This window comes from Anabrus simplex, chromosome 14, assembly GCF_040414725.1.
Source record: "Anabrus simplex isolate iqAnaSimp1 chromosome 14, ASM4041472v1, whole genome shotgun sequence".
NCBI classification, from domain to species: Eukaryota; Metazoa; Arthropoda; class Insecta; order Orthoptera; family Tettigoniidae; genus Anabrus; species Anabrus simplex.
Genome location: NC_090278.1, coordinates 84799065 through 84811792, shown reverse-complemented (window position 1 = coordinate 84811792; position 12728 = coordinate 84799065). Strand labels below are relative to the sequence as shown.

At 37.8% G+C, this 12728-nt stretch overlaps 1 protein-coding gene across 3 annotated transcripts in view; it reads left to right on the top strand.

The window, feature by feature from the left end:
- The window catches only part of LOC136885406 (uncharacterized), a 139600-nt gene extending 128052 nt beyond the window's left edge, over positions 1–11548 (top strand). For all 3 annotated transcript variants that reach the window (XM_067157924.2, XM_067157923.2, XM_067157925.2), the window contains 4 exons: positions 1407–1482; positions 5709–5841; positions 7523–7630; positions 9909–11548. In XM_067157924.2, coding sequence (XP_067014025.1) covers positions 1427–1482; positions 5709–5841; positions 7523–7630; positions 9909–10004 — 393 coding nt within the window. In that variant the 5' untranslated portion in view covers positions 1407–1426 and the 3' untranslated portion in view covers positions 10005–11548. The remainder of the gene's footprint in view (positions 1–1406; positions 1483–5708; positions 5842–7522; positions 7631–9908) is intronic.
- Positions 11549–12728: the final 1180 nt, after the last annotated feature.

The window sequence follows — 12728 nt, the reverse complement described above, 5'->3', positions numbered from 1 at the left end:
AGTTGAATCCAGATTTTTGGCATGCAATCTAGTGATTAGAAATTGTACACCCCCTCTCCTATACCTTGCCAACCAACATTCAGCAGGTGAAAATTTTATCGACCAATGGGACTCGAACTGTCCAACCACGGCCTTAATGATCATGGCCACTTGACGGGCTGCTTCGCAAACGTAGGCAGAAGCATAAAATGCTGTCAATAAAAAGCCATGGTTCTCAAGGAAGGTTATTTGTTTTCATGAAAAATGGACTAAAAATGATTTTCGGACACATTTGCTTTTGATTAATTGTAACTTTTTCCAGAAATAAACATTGTGATCTACCCAATAAGCCTTCACAGAGAGAGGCCCTAGTTTTGTGTAGGCTGGGGATAGGTAATAGAAGGTCTACCTGCTTTTACCTCCTCAAGAGGGTAGCCCCACCCCCCCACCCCCTCCCGTTCAGGTTCATTCATATGGTGCCGAATTCACCATGGACCACCTCCTCATGGAGAATAGCCTACTGCTTTATGTGTGAGACTGGGTTAATCAACCACATATAAATTCTGAGTGTCCTGTTGCTGGTACTATTAAATTCCTTTTTGGGGTGACTTGTATCTATTTTGCCCTAATAAAATCATTTTTGTTTTATTTTACTTCATTTTCAAAATTGTTGGTTGAATATATATTTTAAATTTAATATTATTTTTATTTCCATTTAGTGTGTTAAAAGAGGATGGTTTCCTAGCTGTACTTCATCTCAAAACTTTCCGGCTCCATGGCTAAATAGTTAGTGTACTGGCCTTTGGTCAGAGGTGTCCCGGGTTCGATTTCCAGCCGGGTCGGGGATTTTAACCTTCATTGGTTAATTCGATGGCCCTGGGACTTGGTATGTGTGCTGTCTTCATCATTAGAATTCATCATAGATAGGGCTCCATCCTCATAGACACCAGGTCGCCTATACGGCATCAACCGAAAGACCTGCAACAGGCCTCCTTGGAGGCCAGACGCAAAAAAAAAACCAAAATTCACCACCGCCACCTCTAAGAAACAGACAGTTGCGATTGATTGTTAGCTGAGTCCTGGCATTGTTTCCACTTGTGCGAGGCTCCTCAATTTCATCTATCCTATCCAATCTCCATTGGTTAACTCTTGTTCTTTTTTTTTTTTTTTTTTTTTTTTTACCCTGAATGGGTTGTGAGACCTGGGGAGTCTTTCATTTTCACGCCCTTTATGGCCCTTGACTTCCTTTGGCCGATACCTTCATTTTTCGAAGTGTTGAATTTCTTCCATTTTTCTCCCTGATTAGTGTTATATAGAGGATGGTTGCCCATCTGTACTTCCTCTTAAAACAATAATCACCACCACTACTGCAAAAGCCACCCAGGTTCATACCATACAGCAGTATAGCTTTTATTACTGTGTTTCAGATAGCAAGAAGACGACAACAATGGCAAAACTGCTGCTGACTGTATTCGCTGTTCTCACTGCTCTATCTTACACCAGGTAAGCAGGTGATTTTCCTACCACGGGGTTGTTCTACTTCGGACTGTAGATCACCAAGCTGAGTCTGGCATTGTGCGGGGCTTGTCGATTTTATTTATCCTATCTGCTCATCCTGTGTCAACTCTTGTTCTTTTCCGAATCCGGCAGTATTAGGTTTGCAAGAGCCTAGGGGTTCTTTCATTTTCACGCCCTACGTGGCCCTTTTCCTCCTCTTGCCAATACCTGCATTTTTCGAAAGGTTGAATGTCGCCTTTCCATTCCAATTAGTCTTAAGAGGGGATGACTGTTCATTTGTACTTCCCCTTTAAAATACTACTTTCTCTAAGCAGGTTGCTCATGTTCTTCAATATAATTTAAACGGTATTAATTATTCTAGTAATATCTGAACTTATTATTGTTTTAACTAAAAGAATGTAAGGTCTAGTTTAAATCACTGCACATTTTTAATGTGAGTTTTTTGTAATTTCTGATACTATCATCTTAAAATGGAGTACAGTTGAACTTCCTCATAATGGAGATCAATATAATGATAAATTCTCTTTAAGCAATATTTTTGTACTATCCTCGTGAATTTCCTATCTTAATAACATTAATTCTTATTCATTACAATGATGAAGCTATTTCAGATATACCCTGTTGTAGCAATATGTTTATTATTATTATTATTATTATTATTATTATTATTATTATTTAACATCCCTCTAACTACTTTTATACTTTTAGGAGCCACTGATATGTCAGAATTATGTCCTGTAGGAGTTCTTTTTTATGTGCCACATAGAAAATCTACCGACACAACGCTGATGTATTTGAGCACCTTCAAACGCCATCAGACTGAGCCTGGTTGGAACCAGACAACTTGAGCTCAGAAGGTAGGTAGATTTACTGGCATGTAAAAGAACTCACGTGGGATGTAATCTGGTACTTCAATGTCTCCAAAAACCATACAAATAGTTAGTGGGTTGAACTCAATATTATTAATACTTCGAGGACGTCTTCAAAGTGGTGCCAGGGATAGAGAAGTCTCTTCCCACTGGTGATTCATGTATAATTTTTTACTCCTATTCATCACCATCATCCATTCACATGTTAGATGTAGTGGCCTGTTTCTATAAAGCTTTCCTCTCATTGGAAACTAATGGATCTTGTTCTCTGAAATAAATAAATAAAATAAATAAATAAATAAATGAATGAATGAATGAATGAATGAATGAATGAATGAATGAATGAATCAATCAATCAATCAATCAATCAATCAATCAATCAATCAATCAATCAATCAATCAATCAATCAATCAATCAATCAATCAATCAATCAATCAATCAATCAATCAATCAATCAATCAATCAATCAATCAATCAATCAATCAATCAATCAATCAAATCTGCGTTTAGGGCTGTCACCCAGGTTGCAAATCCCGTATCAGTTGTTTACATTCTTAAATGATTTCAAACACGTTGGAAATTTATCAGAAATCTCCCTTTATAAACTTAAGTCTCCATGGCTCAGGTGACAGCGCATCGGCCTCTCACCGCTAGGTTCCGTGGTTCAAATCCTGGTCAGTCCATATGAGATTTGTGCTGGGAAAAGCAGAGGTAGGACAGGATTTTCTCCAGGTACTCCGGTTTTCCCTGTCTTCTTTCATTCCGGCAACATTCTCCAGTTTTTTCATTTCATCTGTCAGTCAGAGGAGTGAGACAGGCTTTGGCAGCTGGCACAATTCCTATCCTCGCCACAAGATGGGGGCTTCATTCATTCCATCTCTGACTCGGTCAATGACTGGAAAACAGGTTCTAGATTTTCTTTTCCCTTTATAAATTATTCTACTACTCAAGTTCCTAGTTGCCTAATGCCTCTTCCCATAAACAAATATTTGCCCCAATTTGTCCTCTTGAATAATATGATCTATCCTTCTTTTATAAACTTCACTCAAACTTATTCGTCTGATAATGTTATTCCACACCATTTCTCCACTGGCAGCTCAGAACGTACCACTTAGTCGAGAATCTCATCTTCTTACTCCCAAGTCTTCCCAGTGGAAAGTTAGCAACATTTTCCTAACGCAACTCTTTTGTAGGAACAAAATCATTCTGCTTTCCTTTGAATCTTTTCCAGTTCTCAAATCAAGTAATCCTAGTGTGTGTCCCAACTCTAACTGGAGTTACCACAACCCTGATAATACTCTCATAACCATATGAAGAGATCTGTAACCTTTATTGACAATCCCGTTGATGTGACAACCCCAACACTCCCTGTGCTTGGGGACAATAGAATACATCCACATTATCTCCTGCCTGCCGTGTGGTCCCAGAGGCTCTCAATTTGGGGGCATGGGTTGGTGACCATGAGGCCTCTAGATGAGTCTGGTATTACTTCCACTTGTGTCAGGCTCTTTCGTATCCAGCCTGTCTTGGACAACTCATATTCTCTTTCAACGCTAATGGTATCAGGTTGGCGAGACCTTTCGTTTTGCCGGTACCTTCATTTTTCAAAGTGTTGGAACTTTTCCCTCTGATTTTTTTTTACAAGTAGCTTTATCTTTCTAAAATAATTTTTATTTTTCAAGTCCACATTTTCAATACATTGTTTTTTTATTGATTTACATAAATAGTTTTACATTATTGTTATGCCATAAGCGGGGCATGGTTCGCCTATTTTTTAGGCAACTTCAGCCGCTGTTCCTACTTCCTAAGATCAAAATAGCCAGGATCCTGGATTTTGCTTGTGTTTAATTGTGTTCAAACCCACACAGCAAAAGGATTTTACATAATTTAATCACCAGAAAGCAACATTCAGACAATGGATCATGCAATATCTTATGGAAACGCTACCAAATTTTATTCTCAAGGTGACACTCAGGTCCATGAAGATTCCAGTGAGAGCACGCACATTGGATATTACATACTAATATAACCTAAACCAACCAATGTCATCACAAGTTTTTTAAAGCATATCATTATGTTTTTATCAAATGTATAATAATTGTAAACTCATCTCTTTTTAGACAGAGCAATTGTATACAACCTAAATGTTTTTATGTACAGTACTTGTTAGTCATAACTATCCAAATCAGCCAGATCAGAGCACATAAACACACAAAAATATTTTTGGATAAAACAATTCACGTCAGCTTAATCATTTTAAGTACCGGTATTTTATTATTAAGCAAAATCCATGATCCTGGCTATTTTGATCTTAGGTAGTAGGAACAGCGGCTGAAGATGCCTAAAAAAATAGGCAAAACATGTGCTGCTTATGACATAACAATAATGTAAAAATAATTATGTAAATCAATAAAAAACATAATGTACTGAAAAGGTGAACTCAAAAAATAAAAATTATTTTAGAAAGGTATACGTTGCTCAATAAAGACCCAACAATGAGATTTATAACTTGTAATAAGTAGCTTTATGTTGCATCAACACAGATAGGTCTTATGGGATAGGAAAGCAAGTGGCCTTGGTCTTAATTAAGATACAGCCCTAGCATTTGCCTGGTGTGAAAATGGGAAACCACAGAAAACCATCCTCAGGACTGCTGACAGTAGGGTCCGAACCCACTTTCTCCTGAATGCAAACTCACAGCTAACTGCATGACCAACTCACTCGGTCCTCTGATTAGTGTTAATAGAGGATGGTGCCCAGTTGCACTTCTTCGCAAAACAATAATCACCACCACCAATGTCCGACTCGTTGGCTGAACGGTCAGCGTACTGGCCTTTGGTTCAGAGGGTTACGGGTTCGATTCCCGTCCGGGTCGGGGATTTGAACCTTAATTGGTTAATTCCAATGGCACGGGGGCTGGGTGTGTGTGTTGTCTTCATCATCATTTCATCCTATCACGACGCGAAGGTCACCTACGGGAGTCAAATAGAAAGACCTGCACCTGGTGAGCCGAACCCGTCCTGGGATATCCCGGCACTAAAAGCTATACAACATTTCATTACCACCACCAATTAAGACTTTCCTTATACTAACATCTAAGTACTTACAGTGATCCCCATGTGGTACTTTCACCCTCATCAATCAATGTAGTTTCCAATCTTCAATCATAACTTTACCCTCTTAAAACAACAATCACCCCTTCAATATACTGTGGTTTCATTTCCTATTCAGATTACCTAACATTAATTTAAGAATACGGTCTCCTATGCCTGAAAATATTGTTATACAAATATTAAGGCTAAGCCCACGGTTAATATATTTTCTTGGCTTCTATGTTGTAGTGCAGATAAATGTGAGTGTGCCACCTTCTTCATCGACGATGTCAAGGACGAACACAAGGTGTATGCCGTACCTGATACTCCCACAGCAGACTGTGCTGATCCACAACCCTGCAAGAAATCCTGTGAGACTACAGTAAGTACCCAGTAATATAAACCTCTAACTCCTTTGTGAGAAGCTTCATCCATAATGTATGAGGTTGTTTTCGATATAGTGTATCAACAATTCTATACCAGAATTGTTCAGATAGGCAATGGGCAATCTAAATAGTTTGAGACGAAGAGAGCTGTCCAACAAGGAAGTGCCCTATCACTACTCTTATTCATAATAGTAATGGACAAGATCATGAAGTCCATCAAGAAAATGGACAGCAGATCGAATGCCCTGGTATTTGCTGAAGATGTGCTGTTAGGGGGAGAAATAGAAGCTGAAGTACAGAAAAACTGACTGTGTGAAACAATATATTCAATAACATTGAGACAAAGATAAGTAAAACAACGACTCTACAAATAACCATTAACAGGAAAGGAACAAAGTCAAACCTCTTTTTGGAAGGAGCAAAATTAGAATCAGTTTCTCACTTCAAGTACCTAGTAGCACAATCTCCAAGGACAACATTGTCAAGCAGGAAATACTCAGCAGCACACAGAAAGCATCAAGTCAGAAATCTACTCTGCGACTTCAAAATAACCACAAAAAGCGAAAACAACCCTGTACCACACCTACTTCGGACTGATTGTCACACATGGTTTAGAGGCATGTACTCTACTAAACAATGACTACAACAGAATTCACACAACAGAAATGAAATTCATTATAACTATGAATCAAACTACTCAAAAGAACAAAATCAGGAATGAAGGAAACAGGAAGGCAGCTGGCATTGAGACCCCTATTACCAGTGTAATAAAGAAGCGTTTGGGAACATTGTAAGAATGAAGAGCGAGAAACCTGCCAGGAAATAGTTTGACTTTACTGTCCAAACAAAAAGACCAAGGGTAAGACCAAGGAAATGCTGGATGGATACAGTGAAATCAGATGTGGAAGAGAGAGGTCTCAAATGGTAAGATATCCTGGGAAACTGCAGTTGGAAAATGATGATGATGAACAATTCTTTTTTCATTATAATCCATTAATAGATATACTGATACAGGTGTTCATCAACAGTTATATCTAACAGGCTTTCGGGTTGCTTAGTTGTTTCAAACCTTTAATGTTTACTGATGTTTCTCCAGTAACTGCGGCTGACATCTTCAGAATAACTGAACCAGATTTTCTGAATGAATGGTCGGTGGCAGTGCACAACGTTTATATGCTTTGGGAGACAATACTAGATGAGGTGAAATTGGTGCTGTTGTCTAGAACTTTCTAGTCCATTGTATCACTATGCTGTGAATTTTTTTTTTACTCTGCATGGTCAACTGAGAAAAACCAGGTCAACCAACTTTGTCTGTCAGCAAAGGATGGAAAGAAGCTTACTGTGCATTTCTCTGAGAGACTGTCTCTGTAACATGGCATTTAGACTTGGACTAAAGGATGTACTTAAGGAGGTATAGTCCAAGTGGTAGAACTGAACTGGAAACGTAACAATATCTAATCCCCAGAAATTACGAAGGCAGTGCAATCTAAGAAGAAGACCATTGCCTAGGACAGTGGTTCTCAACCTTCATGAGCCTGTTCCCCCTTTGCATCCGTAAATTATTTCAAGCCCCTAACCAATGAATTTCTATGTCTGTCCCTGTATTTTAATATTATTATTTAATTTTATTTGTAGTTTATTCTCTTTCATTTACTTAAACTGTTCACTTATTTACAGTTCCGGAAGCTGACCAACGATGGTAATCTGAAGCATGTCACCTCTCGCAACATGACCGTGGGCGAACTGGCCTGCAAGATGTACCGACGAGATAAGAAGGATGGAATTGTGAGTAGTAAATCACTAGATTTATTTTTAATTTAATCATGTAAAACAACTAAATTCTGTAATTAATGTGATGTGATATATTGTGTGACCATCGGCATTAAGTGTGTAATGATAATGAAATAGGGAGAGGGTGAAACCCGATGTTGGCACATAGCCTGTTTTTTTTTTTTTTTTTTTTTTTTTGCTAGTTGCTTTACGTCGCACCGACACGGATAGGTCTTTTGGCAACGATGGGACAGGGAAGGGCTAGGAGTGGGAAGGAAGCGGCCGTGGCCTTAATTAAGGTACAGCCCCAGCATTTGCCTGGTGTGAAAATGGGAAACCACGGAAAACCATTTTCAGGGCTGCCGACAGTGGGGTTCGAACCTACTATCTCCTGAATACTGGATACTGGCTGCACTTAAGCGACTGCAGCTATCAAGCTCGGTATGGCACATAGCCTACTCCTGTCGAATAACACCAAGGGGTCCCCAGCTGACGGATAACTCACCATCAACAGTGTCATGTGCCCTCAGTGTGAAGAGGTTTGGAATTGAATCCAGGCTTTTTGCACGCAATCTAGTGATTAAAAATTGTATACCACCACCTCTCCTATCCTGCCGGCCAACAATCTGATAGTGACCCATTTTTTTTCCACCAATGGGATTCCAATCAGTTAACTAAGGTTTTTTTTTACAACTTGCTTTACATCGCACCGACACAGATAGGTCTTATGGCGACGGTGCGATACAAAAGGCCTAAGAGCGAGAAGGAAACAGCCGTGACCTTAATTGAGGTACAGCCCCAATATTTGCCTGTTGGGAAAATGGTAAACCACAGAAAACCATCTTTGGACTGCTGACAGAGGAGTTCAAACCCACTATTTCCCGGATGCAAGCTCACAGCTGCGCACCGTACGGCTAACTTGCCTGGTAACCAAGGTGAAGGCTGAAGGTACTCAAATATGTCGCCCTCATGTCAACAGATTAACCGGCCTGTAAAAAAATTATTGTGGGACAATATTCTGGCACCTTGGTGTCTCCATAAAGTTTAGAGGGTCCCAGGTTTGATTCCCAGCTGAATCAGAGAAAATAACCTTAAATGGTTAATTCTCTCAGTTTGGGGACTGGGTGTTCGTGCTATCCAAGACATCCCTGCACCTCTCACTCTTCACACACAACACTATCCTCCACCACAATAATATGCAGTTTCCTATACCAGGTTAGAGATAGCCACAAAGAAATTATTATATTAAAAAGACACAATCACCAGGGGCTCAATTTGGGAGTGAGGAGAAGTGACCACAGAACCCTTACCCAAGTCTGGTATTCTTTCGACTTACTTGTGACAGTCTCCTCACTAATGCACGGTAGTTTAGTCAGATGGTCTTTCAAACCTGGTAGTGTCAGGTTTGTGAGGCCTATTCATGGCCCACACCTAGCCAAACTAAACCCCATGGCACAGCAGCACTGCTCACTTACTCAAAACATAGTCCATGTCTCGAAATGCAAAAATTTGACGTTATCACACTGTAATTAGACCTGAAGCATTATATGCAGCAAAATGTTTAACACTTCAAACGCATAGCCTGCTTGAAAAACTGGCAATTAATGAAAGGATGATTATCCGAAAAATTCTTGGTCCCAGTCTCAAAGATGGTGTTTACAGACTTTGGAGCAACTTAGAAATATACACCCAGACTGAAAATATATTAAGCGTAATCCATAAAAGGAGGATAATGTTTTACGCTCACCTCTTCAGAATGCCAGCTGAAAGAATCTGTAAACGTTTATCTTACTTTAGAAGTCCCAAAACAATTCCTCCTTGGTTGGTGGAGATCAATAAAGATCTTTTAAGGTATGGAATCTCAGAAACAGACATTCAACTCTGAGAACCACTCAAACACAAACATAAATAGGGTCACCAAGAAGTAGTCCCAACTCGACTGAAGGATGTCCATTCTGATGCATGGAAGAAAGCACAATCGGAAAGGATGAAAACCCGATGGGCCTGCAAGAAGACAAAGAGTTGAGATCTTGCAGTCCTTAGTGGCCCTAATGATGATGATGATGATGATGATGATGATGATGATTAATGATAATAGCAGTCCTTAGTGGCCCTAATGATGATGATGATGATGATGATGATGATGATGATGATGATGATGATGATGATGATTAATGATAATAATCACATTTGTTTCATGTGGAAAAAATTTGGTGTCTTAGCTACTGTCTTTTCAGCTTAGTCTTCAAGTTAACTTAAAAAGTAACTTACTTTCTTCTTATGCTTATTTCAGTTGGGAGCCTTTGTCAGAAATTGTGGTGGAGACTGGATCTCTGCTGTCAACTTAGCAGAAAAGCTTAGTTGTAAGGGAGGTACTATAGTTCATTAGACTGAATTTTATTTTATTTATAAAGTACTTTGTATTTATTAGTATTAGTTACCAGTACTTGACCAGCAAACTTGAATGTCTAAAAAAGAAAATTATGTTCAGAAATCTGTGTATTTCTCAAGATATCATAAAAATTGAAAATGAGTGTGTCTTTCTGGCTTGTAGCCTCCGGTGGTGTTAGTTTTAACAATGTGTCACTCCCTGGATTGATTTGTGTCTGGTGCTTTGATTATTTCAATAAAAGGAATGGTTAATGCATCAGATTCTTATTAGTCCTTGAAGTATTATTAATGTTCAAGACGACTTCACTGGAGGCATAACAAATACAAAAATCAAAAAGACAAGTAATTCAGTCTATTGCAAATAGAACAGAACTTAAAAATGGAATGGTTGGAATGATGTATATAGTTTATTCTTTCTGTATTAAAACTGAACTAAATGTTGGAAGTTAATCATAATGGTGAAGTAGAATAAGATAAGGCAATATTTTATGTAAATAGGAAAATTATCATATATTTTCTCACTTATTGCATAAATATTTTCTTTAAGAATTTGTAAGTTAATTTAAGACATTAGATTATTTGTAATACTTTATTTGATACATTTTTGAAAAAAAGTAAAAGAAAATTGTGAAAAGCTATCAGGCTGTAAGCTATGGTACACAGTATTCCAGTTAATGACAAATAACAATGAATTCAACTTTTATTCCTTTCAATGCGTTTGTTGAATTTTGATAATAGGTAGTTAAGAAATTCGTTAAAGTTAAACAAAAGACACACTCAGAATTTAGAAAGATTGTTTAGGAAAAAATGGATATTATTAAATATGTTACACTAGTTGTCAATTTATCTGTACTCTATTATAAGTTCTGTATAATTCTAAATTAATTCGACTTCACTTTTGAATTAGATTACAATAATTATATCAGGGACAATGTGTAAGAGATGGAAAATATTGACTTTCAAAATAAGAGCCACATTAGATGTAGAAACCAGTAATCTATACTGGAAAGAGAAGATCATAAAATTATGCAGAAATAATCCAATTATTACCATTTGAAGTGATGAGATGAAAGAGGTAAGAAGAGAAAGAAAGAATTAACAAGCAAAGGAATATGGACACTATTCATTAATTTATCGATCAATCAGAAGATTACTGGACCATTTATTGGTAATATTTGAATAATACAAGAATGGTAAGGAACACAGTTCCATTGTTACCAATCAGCTTCAATATTTATACCTGGGACCAGTATTCATTTGACTAATTCCATCAAAAATTAAAGCAAGAAATGTTTACACATGAGGGTTTTATGCATGAATTACTTTTGAAGTTGGCAGATCTGAATTTACTAGCCAGAGTGGCTAATATAGCATTCGAACCTTTTCAAGTTACGATACACAAAACTGAAGAGGGTCATTTCTTCAAAATATTTAACAAAAAATGTATCTTGTTCATTGTGTAGCCTACTTTTCAGATGGTGGAAGCTGTAACAGTGCTATAAGAGTACATGTATGTAAAACCTGCATTTTTAAATAATTCACCTTCAGTTCTGATCTTGTCTGTTTTTCAGAAATAAATCTCAGAAACTGTGCATTTGATAATCTTGGTTATTTAATTTTACCTTACTGTACTCAGTTCTTTAAAGCACCATTCCTAAATCCCTTCTTCCATGCAGAATTAAAATTCCAAGAACCACCTCCATTGGACTGGACATTTTGGATGTGTTATTGTGACTTTACACAATTATCATGCATAACACTTAGATCTAAACATTGTGCAAAATTGCAATTTTCTTCAATTCTTTGTGGATCAATCCTGTATAAATTATCTTCAAACATCCGTGTCTTCTACACTGAAAATGTTCACATCATTTTTGTCTCTCGAACTTACTGTCAAACACAAGGTTGTTTCTAAGAGACAGGGATTTCTTCATCACTTGCTACCAGCAACACAGCCTATGGTTTCTACAGTTCTTCTATTCTGTGCATACTTGTGTCTTTACTGAAGTCTACCACCTTGGTGAAAATACAGAGACAAAGATCTGTGATGTATCATCATCATTATTTTACAGTTCCAGTTTCCTGGGTACAGTTGGCGAGCCTCTTCCATTCTGTCTTACTGAGATATGTTCTGTTGTTAATGATGTCCTCCAGTGACCTTCCCTGATCTTTACAATGTTCATCCAGTGGGTTCTTGGTCTTCCCACCATCCGTTTCCCTGCCACATGTCTCTCCAAGTTAACGTAAGCTGTCCTTGTTGGCTCCATCCTCATTACATGCCCAAACCACCTCAATCTGGACATGCTGACCTGATCTAACAATGATGTAACAATCCTAACTTCCTTCATAACCACACATTCCTTAACTTGGCCAGTTTGGTTTTTTGAATTGTGGACCTAAGGAACTTCATCTCAGATGCCTGCAATCTTGATGAGTCTTTCTTAGTGAGCGAGCAGGTTTCGATACCATAGGTTAAGATTGGTATGAAGTACTGATTGAACATCACCAGCTTGATTTTGTTGGTATTTTGGGATCCAAGAAGAGCAAGAAATTTTAACACATGAGGGTTTTATGCATGAATTACTTTTAAAGTTGGCAGATCTGAATTTACTAGCCAGAGCAAGAGTAATGTCATAAGTATATTCTCAAAAAAAAAAAAAGATACCACAAGGAAAAGAAGATCCTTAAGTGATATTTTCAAACATAGTAGTCAATGCTATAT